General features: G+C 42.5%; 1 protein-coding gene across 1 annotated transcript in view; it reads right to left on the bottom strand.

Annotated features, from left to right (window-relative positions):
* The window catches only part of ank2b (ankyrin 2b, neuronal), an 86,726-nt gene that overhangs the window by 18,632 nt on the left and 54,935 nt on the right, over positions 1–13,159 (bottom strand). Inside the window, 9 exon segments of the mRNA XM_079371637.1 lie at positions 1,654–1,714; positions 2,019–2,253; positions 2,598–2,747; positions 2,851–2,982; positions 3,097–3,174; positions 3,706–8,322; positions 10,912–10,933; positions 11,900–11,932; positions 13,097–13,154. Coding sequence (XP_079227763.1) covers positions 1,654–1,714; positions 2,019–2,253; positions 2,598–2,747; positions 2,851–2,982; positions 3,097–3,174; positions 3,706–8,322; positions 10,912–10,933; positions 11,900–11,932; positions 13,097–13,154 — 5,386 coding nt within the window.

Raw genomic sequence — 13,159 nt, 5'->3', positions numbered from 1 at the left:
AGAGTCTTGCAAGTTGTGAGTGAATTCAGGTATAGGGGAATCAGGTGGCAATGCTTTGTATTGGTTTATAAATGCTACAGACTCTGGGGATGTTGGTTGAGATTCTGAGATCTGCCCAAAATCTTGGCTAGAGAGGTTAGTATGAAGCGGATGATAGTTGATGTTTGTCTCGAAAGATGATTGTCTTATCTCATGGAAATCAGATAATGTATGTTCAGAGGATGTAAAAAAACACTGCCTTGTTTCCATAATGACTGGCTCAGGTGACAATGCTCTGTCGTCTATGTCGAAAGTTAAAGATTGAGGGGAGATTGATCGTTCGTCACTATAATCACTATCTAGTGATAATGGCCTTCCAAACGGTCTTCTGTTTGAAACCATTGGTGTTAACGGCCTTTCCTCTGCTTCTGTCGCTAACAGCCGAGATGGACCTCCAATATGTGCACTCAGTAATGGTTGGACAGAAGCCCCAACGTCACCAGTTTCCCAAAGAAAAGCAGGGGGTGGTAGGGGAGACAAGGGTCTAAACTGAGGAACTGGAGAGTCAGGGGCTAGAAAATTCATCTCATTTACTGAAGACTCTGATTCAGGTGAAGAGACCCTGCTCTCTGCCAGTAATACCAATGTATCAGTGACATATTCAGGTGAAGATGATCGATAATTAGCTGAGCTATGAATCTCACAACTGGTTTCAGAAGTAGATTCTCGCTTGTCTTGTGTAGACTCTAAAGATAGTACAACCACATGTTCAGCTTCATCCTGTCTTAAGGGGTGCATTTTTTCAAAGCTGCACTGAACAGACGCAACATCTTCTAATGATTGAGCATCTATTAGCTCAAACGTTGAGTCATTTGACACCTGATAAAAGGTGGTTGAGCTCAAGAGTTCTGTTTTTTTAACTGGATTGATAGAATTGTCTTCAGAGGGAGTTGCAGTATCTTTACGGTGATTCCTGCCATGAAGGGATTTGACATTGTCTACATCAGTCTGAAGCGTTTCAGACTTGTCTTCCCCCCTCTTGACTTCAAGTTGCAGAGCATCTTCAGGGGATGAAAACATTGGATCTACAGATACATTCTCACTCACTGGATCCACCTGGTCGACATCATAGCCATAGAGGACTTTGTAGAGTCGCCGAGAAACTTCATCCATGTGTTGTCCGGACATTTGTTTGGTCTTCACGGATTCTGTCATTGAATCAACATGACCAGAAGAAGACTGAAGCCTCTGTTCGCCTGTTGAAGACTTTTCTGAGACCTCACTGGTTCCCATGAGCTCCATAGAGAGTTTCCTGAAGTCTTGCTCGGCTTGATCACACTCGATCAAGCTTTCTTCAAAGTCAATCAGAGACAACGGTCGACTCTCGCACACACCTGTTCGAGATCTATTGGCTAACTCTCGCCAGGGCTCCGGTGACAAATAATGAGCTTCGTTTTCAGAGTGGCTGGTTTGTAGACACTCCAAGCTCCACTCCTCTTCCCACTCTGCCCCCTCATAGCCAGCAGCCCCCTCATCATCACAGGGTTCAACACTGGGGTAAGGAGGAGGGGTAATCTGGGCACCTAACTTTGGTCCACCTTTGTACACGGGGTCTATCACATGGGATCGGAGGTTGTAGGGAGAGGTGCGGTACAATGTGAAGAAAGGACTTACTTGTTTGAAACTGCCTGTGTGTACCGTGTCTGCCACTTCCTCGTAAACTCTTTCTGATGAGCTGTAAAAACAAATTGATCACCATCAATCAATAATGAATGATGAAACAGAAGTTGGTTAATATTTTATATATTCCGTATATTTCTTCTAACAATGTACAGAACACACATTTTAGTTAATTAACACAAAGTAGGTCCAACAGAAACTGTGAAAGGTCATCCCTTTAAGAGGTGAGAGGACGGGGCGGGATGTCAAAACTGTGGCAAACTTCACCATTACTTCACCGGCATAACATGTCAGCGCCAAATGCAGTGGATATTTTAGAGTCACTATTGTGTCAGTCAATGGTGTTCTGCAACACTTACTATGCTGCTTCCATCTCTTTCTGTAGTTTCTCCTTCTGTGTGTTTCTGAAAAGGTCTCTTGCTGTGGAATCCATCTCTGTTCGTCCTGTTGTGTCCTGCAGTGATGACAAACTGGAGGAAAGATCCTCTGCCGAAACCATGGGTACGTCTTGTCCAGACCCCGGACTCCTACGTGTGACCTCTGTACGTCTGCCCGGTCTTGGGCTATCAATGTCTTCATGAAGGGCAGAGAAACCTGACAACGTGGAGAAAATCATGATTATTTTCATGGGAAAGGGATTAGAGAAAACATTTGACATAAACCTAAAAAATGAATCACTAGTCTGCTTCAAGTTTAAACGGCGATAACATTTCAACTCATAGCATGGGCATTTTATTTACTTCAGTCTGTGAATTACCCTGCCAGGCATTCATACGAGACAACCTGCTGCACTAAGAGAGACAGAGAAAGAGAGAGAGACCTCTAAAACTAAAGTTATTAGTAAGCCTATCTTCTACAAGCCTGCAGCCTTGCAGACTTTAAAGGCACTTAGAGCTTCACCGGGTTCGACTTCTGAAGTATTATGGTTGACTAAACACCTTCACTATGATCCAGAGCAATGGTCCTCTCTATTTCTGCATAGGTGTGTGATGATGTGTCGTCTTGATGGGACTTGATGATCTTGGTCTCAATGAGGTGAACTATGTCCATTCGGTTGATCTTAGTCAGTCTATTGATAAGCGACGTTTCTGATGACACAAAAAAAGAAAACCAGTTTAGAATATGAGTCGCTTCTTTGCCCTTGTTTAAACGATCAAATTCAGAATAATATCTACCCTATTTATCTCTTACCTGTGGAGTGCTTCCCCTCCCTCTCTGCCCAGAGTTTCAAAAGAGCGTGGCTTTGGTCTTGAAGAGAGTTTGGGTTTTCAATCCTTACCAGGTTAATTCTCTCCTCACTAAACTCTAGTTCTCGTGCCAGCTCTGTTCGGACAGATGAGATATCATTACAAAGACAGACCTCAGATACGATGTTGATTTTAAGGGCCTGCAAAAATGTTTCCATAGCTTGATGACTGTCAATGAGGTGTGACTCACCTGTCCAGCTGAAGCCCAGATGGTCAGCTATAATGGCCAACCGTTGCTCTTTTCTCTCGGCTTCATCCTGTGGATCTACTGCAAATACCACCAGACAGCCATGAGCGGTAGACACCGCAAAGTAAAACAAATCAAGGCACATTCACAAACTAATAAAGTCCTCACTGGCTTTCTTATTCTACGAGTGCAAATAGTTTAATTAGAGCCAAATTGAAGAATTATAAGTGGATAGTGAGCATAGTATGCCGTTACAGAGGTTTTGAATAAACCGTACAAAGTCACAGGGAATAATACATTTACAACAGTTTCAATAGAAATGTATTGACATTACATTGGATTGTTTGACTTATTGTTTACTCTTTAATCCTTGTTTTCAGTCATTAGTTGTTTTTACAACTTCCATAAAGCCTTTAAGTCAATCTTGAGCACACATAGAAGGAAAGAAAGACGTCATAACAAATACAAACACAGCTCAAGAGACACAACCACGCGGATTCTTCAACTACAATGGGACGGAACTACAAGAGACAGAGAGGCAGCACCTTTACAGCTACAGTGCACTAATGAGGCTAAAGAAATATAGAATGGCCCCTTAATCTGGGGGGATACCTTGACTTTGGACTGTATCGTCTGGGATTCGCTGCATCTGTGTCTCAACAGGGTCGTCCCACAGTGGTCTAATGGGAAAGATGTCTCCTGAGGGAGGGAACTGCATCTCGGGGAAAGTTTCTCTTTCTATGATTGACGTATCGATGAGACTGCTCTCATCGTCTGAGACGGCCGCTGCAGCTTCCCGTTCTTTCTCTGTCTCTGCCTGGGACAACCTCGCCACAAGTTTCGCTGCTTCGTCGGCTATCTCTTCGAAGCATTCCATGGACTGTTTTTGCGGCTCAATTTTCTCTTTAGTCGGCGTCGTCAAAGGAGATGTCGGATTGCTTTTTCCTCGGACTGGCAACCTGGACTGGAAGCTTTTAGATTTAGGTGACTCTGCACTCAATGGCCGACCCGCTTTTTTAGCAGAAGGCTTGGTAGACTCTCCCTCACAGAAGCTCTTAGCTTTGGGAGAAGATGTCTTTGTTTTGACATCAACAGAGGGACCGGCATCTGTCTCAGATTTTCTTCTTGGATCCTTTTTGACAGGGACTTTCAGCTTTTTGTCTTGACTTAATTCAGCTCGTTTAACATTTGAGTCAGGCTTTGGAGTGCTAGCCTTGATGGGAATTCTGGATTTAGATTCTGAAGTGAAAGAGGGCTCTTTTCTGAGAGTGGTTGAAGAGGGGGTTGAATGAGATGGAGAGGGGATTGAGGATTTGCCCCGACCTTGAGGTGCAGATTTAATCTGTGTTTTGACAGGGGTCTTTTTAACACTACTGGAAGCATTTTGTTTGGACTTTCCTGTTTGTTTGGGGGCTTCTATCACTGACTGTGGTTCCTCTGGGGATGAATCAGATGACTCCTGTCCTTGTTCAGGGTAAACTGATCTAGTGACTGTTGTTTCTGCCGTCTGTACATTTGTTATCAGCTGGTCTGGGGAACTAGTGTCTAAATCTAAGCATGCTTCATTTACCCTTTTCTCTGTTTTAGCCTCTAGACTTTCAGGGGATGTCTGATCTTTCTTTGTAGGTTTGGCTGAAGCTGCTATGCCCATTTTAGGGATTTTAGATTTGGAGGGTTCAGATTTAGAGGATTGCTGGTCAGCTTCAGGCGGGGACTGAAGCTGAGAATCATTTTTTTCTTTTGGTTTCTCCGGCTCATCAGTTTTAATCTCTAACGTAAGATTGAGGCCAACTTCAGGTTCTGCTGCTGATCTTATACTCTCTTGCCTGGCTTCTTCTACATGAGGCTCCTCTACAGGCTGTTCACCTAATTGAAAGAAGGCAAACCCAGCACCCTCTTCTTCATAACTCCTCTTAGTCATGTCGATAGCACCGCTTCGGGTCATTTCAAAGAGCTTGCCCTCCTGGAACAGGAAAGGGTTGGGTTCACTGGTGGGTGTGCTGTCTTCTGTTGGAGTTCTACCAGGTGTTGTGTCTGGAGTTGTTTGCAGAGACTGACGGTCCACCACCAGATTTAGTATTTTCTGTTCCTCTTCTTTAACACGAGCTGCAAACGTGGCGTCGTCCTCCCTCATGGCTGACCATGAGTCGGTGTCTGCTCTTGCAGTGACGCCCTTTGATTCAGTTCTCGGAGGTTCTATTCCTTCATCGTCCTCCTCTGTGTCATCATAGATACACACCTCCGGTTTGAAATGTTCTGTTGTTTGAGTCAAGGTAGCCTCTGGTGCTCCTGTTGGCCCCTTTTTATCTTCTTTCACTTCATCTGTTACATTATGTCCTTGTTTTAGCACACCAGTTTGCTGATTGCTACCATCTAACTCTTGACCATCTCCTTTATTCTCTTTTGACTTTCTCAAACTCTCCTCCTTTTGCTCATCAGTCCTGTTAGAAGCACTTGACGTTGCAGCAGCCTTTTTTGCAGTGCCCTCTTTGTCAGATTTTACAGACTGTGAGATATTTTGTTCATGTGCAGTTTTCAGATTTGACTTTGACTGATGCTGGTCTGAGACAGAGTGAGGTCCCTCTGAAGTTACATTGGCTGTTGTTGTGCTCTCGACCTCTTTGCTGTGCGATCCTTCATGCAAACCTGCTGAAAAAGGAGAGGGAGGTTGTACTTTATTAAGGGGATCAACAAATAGAGCTACCTTTGAATCCTCAGTGGGTCTACTGAGCCCACATTCACTTTGTGAAAGCTTCTCACTTGTGGAGTCTAACTTTTCATAGCTGTCATCCCCTATTTTGGCATCTTTTCTAGAGTTCTTTTTGCTCCTTTCGTCTTGTTCCATTTCATCAAATGTTTTTATTTTGGCTGCCATCTTAAACATTTCCTCCTCTGGAGTAATTTTTCTCTGAGCTTCATAGCTGTCTGACGTCTCCTCTTCTTCTGGGTCTTCAGGGATGACAGCCGGTTTGGATGGAACAGTTAGGAATGAATGGTCTGGGGGTTTGGGGTTTACCTCATAACTTACCTCTTCAGAACTAGGAGTGTCAGGAGAAAGGGGACTCTTACCCGAACTTGTCATCTGAGACGTCTGCTCACAACTGTCATCATCAGCACTAGCCTCATGGTCTCGGAACAGCCTACCACGCAAAGCATCTTGGGGGAACTCTGTAGATTTGGAAGGCTCTGGATGGCTAGAGGGCTCACTAGATGGACCTAGAGCTGATGGGAAGGATGGGTAGCTTTTTTGCTCTACAGGGCTGCTCTCTAATGAGTCGTGTGGTGGGGATTCCTTGGTTGGGCTAGGTTCAATGGAGTCTGGTGATTTATGGGAGGAGTTTTCTTCCATGAGAGGACTACCATCTAGAGAGTCTCTGTGGCTTATTGTCAAAGAGTCGTCAGCTAATGGACTGAGGGCATCTGAGTCCTGCTTTAAAGCCAGCTCTAAGCTATCATGACGCTGAAAAGAGGATAACGAAGTTGAAGAACCAACTAAAGGCAGTTCTAGCTGATGATCAGGGCTGTCGTCATCACTAAGAAATGTTTCTACAGTCTCTGAAACTCTCTTTGTAAGCTTTTGAGGTCTGGCTGGCTTAGGCTCGCTCCTCTTAACAGAAATAGACTCACTTGTAGCGTGGTCTTCAGCAGCCTCGCAGGAAGAGGCAGGGAGGGCCAATTCTGTAGACAGTTGGTCACCAGTGGTCCCTACACCAGAGTCTGCCGACTTATCTGTCGCTTTACTTTCTTTTGGGACTGTTTCAGAGGCTACAGACGACTGCTGTCCAGTTTTGGGAGAAAGGCAAATACTTTCTGGGCTTGTGCTTGGAGTAGCAAGACCCTCATGTTTGAAACTGTCCTCGGAGCTCATTTGAGGGGTTGCATCTTCAGAACTGGCACTTAGTGTCTCTGCCACACCCTCGTGTTTGGAGCTGTCAGAGCTATCATCAAGGCCACTATTTCCAAAGTCTACAGTTTCAGTTAGCTCTGAATGGGTGCCGGCAACTGGTTTGGTTTCTTTGTCTTTGTCCTGCTGAGTGGCCTCAGCGGCAGTCTTGCGAGGTTTGGAATCCAAAGACACTTCTCGTTCTTGAGAGACACGTGAGGTTACAGCCTTGGCTGTAAACTTTGATTGGATGGTTTCTGATTTAGTCTTTTTCTCTGATTTTGACACTGTTGATGATTTGAGCTCAAATAGCCCAGATTTTCTCTTTGAGGGGTCCTGCCCCGTCTGGAAGGCTTGCATGAGTTCTTTAACTGACATGGTCTCCTCAAGTTTTTCAGATTCAGCTTTGGGGGATTTAGGTGGGCCCTGTTTTGATTTAGGGCTTTCTTTGGCTTTTGGAGTAGGTTTGCTTATAACAGGCAGTTGTGAAGGCTTACTTCCAGTGACCTTTTTGCTCTTTTGCTCTGCCTCTACTTTTTGCTGTAAGGCTTTGACTTTGTCCTTTATTGACCCAATGGGGGTTTCTTCGACCACCGGGGACACAGGTGACGCTGGGGAAGGGGCTGTAGGCACACTAAGCAGAGCACCAGCATCTGTCGACTCCTCTACATGGTCTTTTCCCCTTTTCCTGACAGGCTTTTTAACATCACCAGCAGCAGCTTTGTCCTGCGCTTTGGTTGGAGTGGTTGGTTTTGCACTTTTACGGAGAACAACATCGGTGAATTGCTCTTGAGCAGCTGGCACTTTTTTAGCTTTTGTTTTGGAGCCGACTGGTGCATCCAGGAGGTATTCTTTAAGGTCACCGCTGTCCTTTATGGCTTTAGGTCTGGGAGCCCCTCTGTTAGATCTAGTTTCCCGTAACACAGGTTCTTGAGTTTCTAATTTTGCCATCCTTTTGGCCTCCTCTATCTCGCTGTCTGAGAGGAGAACCCACTCCTCTGCCATCCTAGCTGCTTTTGCTAACTCTGCTGCAGCCTCACCCTCATATGTTCCGCTCCTCAGTATCTCACTGACTTTCTCTAGGTCCTCTTTGACTTTCTCTAAGTCCTTCTCCATTATTTCTAACGGCTCTCCGGAAACATCCTCGGCCCCTTTCTCTAGACCACACCCTCTTAAAGACGAGGATTTCTCTGTCGAGTCTGCGGTCAAGATGGCAGTCATTTTTATCAAATCCTGTTTCATTTCTGACACGTCGGACAGGAGGTCTGGTTCTCGAATCAGCTCTGATTTCAGGACTGATGTCTCCGTCTCTTCATCTTCCATACGGAAGTAGAACAAGTAAGGAGTAAAGAAAATCAAAAATTCAAATCAAAGGAGACAGACATTGGAGAGTGTGGTCAGGACAGGATTGGAACACGCTGCAGGGATCATAGGGCAACACATTTACAATGGGTTTCTACATCAGGATAGCAGAGGATTTGGGCTTATACTTTCATGTCTTTTGGGGAAATGTGGAAAAGCAAAGTCTAAATAATGCTGATGGGAAATGATATGAGCAGGAAATAACTTGCTTATACACTCAACGCACCCACACTCAAAAGTCAGAACTATGAAACGATAATAAAATACACAGAAACGACACCAACTATGAACGGCATAACAAACGGAAGTACAAACAAAAACAAAAGAAACATCTCAAGATTGCTCATGTAAAATAAATGTCAACATGGTAGCAGGCAAAAATGGATTTGGAAAACAACTAAGAATGCGACTGTGTCTATCAAAGAAAGCCAGTGATTACTTTTACAGAACGTGATGATGTGCCATGCTTTTCATTCTAGAGAAAGCAGACTTTGAGAAAATCTCAGAAGGAAGGAAGATCTCTTTAAAGTGAGAGAAAGGGACAACTTTTTAAATCCCTTCGGCTTCCGTTTAGTCGTTTATTATCTGAAATAAAAACTTAAACAACAAAATAACACATACACTTACGAGTAAACGGTGTATGGAAACAACATAAAAAATCAGCACATCATCATCAAAACAAATCACCTCTCACGGACAAGACATGACATCACTCAGACATACAATCACACGCATACATGTTTATGTAAGCCAAGTTATTTCCATGCAAAGCAAAAGGAAGGGCTGATGGTCAGGTGGTGGTAAAGAGTGAGGGGAAGGTTTACAGACTAAAACCCTTATTAGAGGAGAAAACGCCTTGTGACTAAAATGATGACTGTCCTGGTGATTCTCTCATCTGGTGGCTTCCTTCTGTTTTACAGGACAATGTGACTGCATTTGAAGAATTTGCATTTCTATTGGTGTATTGATCTATTGATATGTTTTTTTTAATGTGTTGTGGTTTTTGTATTTAAAAGGCAGCATGAGCCTGACTGCCTGGAGGGAACTACAGTAATGTCTTCTCTCCGTGCTGCTTGAGTTAAAATGTTTTTTTTGACACGTAACACCACGTTTGTACTTCTTCAGAGAACTAGGAATACTCATATATTTGGAAAAATGTCTCTCACAGTATAGAATAGGGTTCTTTACTTTCAACTTGACATAACTTTGAACCTTTTGTTTTTCAATTATACTACAAAACCGAATCAACGTGTCAAGAAAAGGAAAGGTTACGATGGATTGCTTTACCATTACACTCAAGATTTACGGCTAAAGGATACTAATATTTTGGCATCTTATCTCTTGGAGCTGATTGCTTGCACAACCACAGGCATCCAGTCCCAGAGACTCTTCATGCTAAAAAGCAATCACAATGAGCTACAAGCGTTTTAAATTTGGGTGACCCATGGTTGTAGCATTATCCTGCCAAAGCAAACTACAGGACACAGCAGGAATAGGACTGAAGAGGAAGGTTGAATCAGCTACTTTGCATTGGTTTCTCATTTTATCTCAAGCTGCTCTGAATTCCTCTACTGGCTGCTAGAGTTTGTAGTAGCGACTCGGGGTGGTAATTCTCCAATTTCTTTTTTTTGATTTGAATTTTGATTCAAGGTCATAATTAGGCCTGCAGGATATGACAAGAATATGCAATGGGCGATAACATTTTTCAATATTTCATAGTGTGATGTTTAAAGTAAAATAAGCACATTGGTTTTTACTCTACAAGTGTTTGTATTATTTATCTCCTAAATCTGAAATACATAAAGTCGCACAATCTTCCTTTACATGAAATAATGTTAAATAATTGTGTCCGAAAGTAAATTTTTTCTTATTTATTGGTATATCTCTGATATTAGAACATCAAGTCCTATACCAATGTTATAAACCTAACATATTTTAAAACACTATTTCAGTAAAACTCATTTTCCCTTGTTTGTTCTTTGCGAGGTTGTGAGTTACTTTTCTACCCAACTGGTGCAAGGATCATTGTAACAGAAATGAAACTGTGACTACATTAGGGCTACAGTTAGCTTAATGTCAGCACTAAATCAGACGCCACTGTCACAGGGACATCACCACAGTATGAATGAGATCATTTTTCCTGTACATACGTAGATGTCTAAGTCTTTCTCCATATGTCCGATCTCAAAATTGTGAAGGAGAAATAATAAAATCGAAGGTGCGGAGGCATGAAGGGGTGAAATCAGAAAAAAGAAAAGAAAGTAAGAGTGAAGTTTAAGCCTCGTCAGAAACAGAACATGGACATGGAGGGATGCAGGTTAGGCCTTTTTGACAAAAAGACAAAACTACATGAAGCTTAAAAGGCTTTGATGTATGCAGTCTGTAATTCTACTAAGTGCTAAGCAGGAAATGTCAGTCTAGTTATTCCTCTGCCATTTTAATCACACATACAATATTAGTATCACTGTCTTATTCGTCTGGTTACTAAAGACATGCATATACACAGTGTTAAAATGAAACAGTATCTGTTTTTTTATGTTATGAAGGAAATTAAATAAGTAAAAATGTCTTACATTTCTCTTGTGTCCTGCTGGCCTGTGAAAACATGAAGAAACATCAGTGAGTTAATCCCTTATGTCCTGTAAGTGTAACGTATTCTAACACGGCTAAGAAAACTGCCACTTTGAAAAAATTATCAAAAAAAAGACAAAAGGATGGGCAAAAATATAGCCACAGCGCTGACGAGTCACAGTCTCTGACATAAACTACATATCTAAAATATCTAACACTTATGAACATACAGAGGCCTGAGAAGGGACACGGAGAGGAGTCAAGTTGATCTGGAGAAACTTTTGCATGATTGTGAGAAACTTTTCAAGATCTCGAGAGGCTCATGTGAGATACTTTGAAAGATCCTGTGCAACTTCAGCAAAATCCTAGAAAACGTGTGCTGCTAAGTGCTAAACTTCTGTCAGAATACGATTAACTTTTGTAAGATTCTGAGCAACTTTTGCAAGACACCGAAAACATTTTATCAGATCCCGAGAAACTTTGCGAGGTCTTGAAAAACTCATTCCAACATACTGAGAAGATGTTGCAAACGTTTTGTCAGATTACGAGAAAGCTATGCGAGCATACTGAGAAACTTTGCATTTGAATCTTTTAATAGATTTAAAGAAACCTAAGTAAGATCTGTCAGTATTACATTCACGAAAGACTTCATAATGGAGGAGCACAAAAACCCAGGGCAGAGATTAGATTCACAATCAGCTGGCAGCGTTTTAAAAAAGGAGACATTCAAACACAACTCCAAATCTACAGAGACCCTCTTGTCCTTAAAAAGTAGCCAACAGTTGACTAAACTCAATAAAGTTTGAAACATATTCACAGATTCAAGATCTCCCCTCAGTATCTCAGGATCAACCTGTCAGGAAAGGAACCCCCCCTGTTCCTTCACAGCCTCTGTATGAACGTGTTAAATTAGTCCAGAGAAGAAAACAGCAGACAGGGAATGTCAGCAGAGCTAGTTAGTAGAGGGGGAGAAGCGGAGGCAGCTTTTACCTCTTCCTCTTGCTCTTGGTCTGAATCTGAATCCTTTTGGGAGCAAGAAGCAGCGAGGAGCAGAAAGGTGTACAGATAGAAACAACATTTAGCCACATTAAAAGGGAGGCAAGAAAGACAACAGAGCAATGTGTGGTTACAAAACAGACAATATGTCAGTGAGATTTCAGGGGGGGGGGGAGAGGGGACTTTAAGGATGATTCAGCATGTTAGGCTGAAGCAAAATGTGATTTTCTTAAAGGTTTAAACCTCTCAAAATATCTGCTGCTCCGATTCTACATGCTCATAATAAAAAGAGAAAGGAGTTTACCGTCGGAGCTTTTCTAAATAAAACATGCAGGCTGGTAAATGGGGATAGAATATAGAGTAAAAGAGCACAGGATACAGAGTCTGATCCTGTAGGTGGTCACGGGTGGCCTGGACCCCCTTAAGAGGCCACAAAGTCCTGAATCAAAATCCTAAACAATGATTGGTTTTTTGACACGTCAGATGAAGGACATACTGTTTGTTAATATTCACTTTTTGAGCTGTGTTGCAACAGGCTGCTTTCACCTCCGTTTACATGTTCAAGTGCTACAAACATCCTTAAAGCATTAAGATATTATACACAGACAAATCACCTCCTTCGATACTCTCATATCAGCAGGTAAAGTAGAAATAATCAGTGGAGACAGAATGTGTAAAGAAATGTTAAACGTCACTCTTCCTCTGGATAATTTATGGCCCCGGATGAGCCACCATGCACCGTCAAAAACGCTTTAATTCACCCTGATGGGATGTGTGGGTGGGACTTTAAATACGTTTAAATGTCCACTGAATTTGTCTGAAAACATAATACAGGACGCACGAATCCCTGATTTTAAGCCTGAGACGTTTCCTTGCATATCCTCGAGGTTGCATCATTGCTAACGGTGACGATCGTCAAGCAGTGATGTTAGCTGACTGTCGAATTAGCACACTTAGCTTGTGTCAAAGATTTATGTAACAAGTCAGAAGTTATACAAAGAAGTATTGTGCCAGAAAACAGTCGAAGCTTGAGATCAGCATGTTTTAGAGCAGTAAAGGGAAAATGAGCTTGTATGAATATTACAAATATTTCATTGTTGTGTTTTTAACATTAAACTAAATGTACAAACTGACGCTTTATTATAAGAACTCGTGAGCTATCCTCTACTCACCACACGACTGCCCTCTTACCTTGCAGTAGGATGGGAGTGTGATGTTGAGGTTGCAGATGGCGTTTTGTGCGAGTGACCTGTA

This window comes from Symphodus melops, assembly GCF_947650265.1.
Source record: "Symphodus melops genome assembly, chromosome: 20".
In the NCBI taxonomy this organism is placed as follows: domain Eukaryota; kingdom Metazoa; phylum Chordata; class Actinopteri; order Labriformes; family Labridae; genus Symphodus; species Symphodus melops.
The sequence above is the reverse complement of the archived record's forward strand: the minus strand, read 5'-3'. Positions and strand labels throughout refer to the sequence as shown.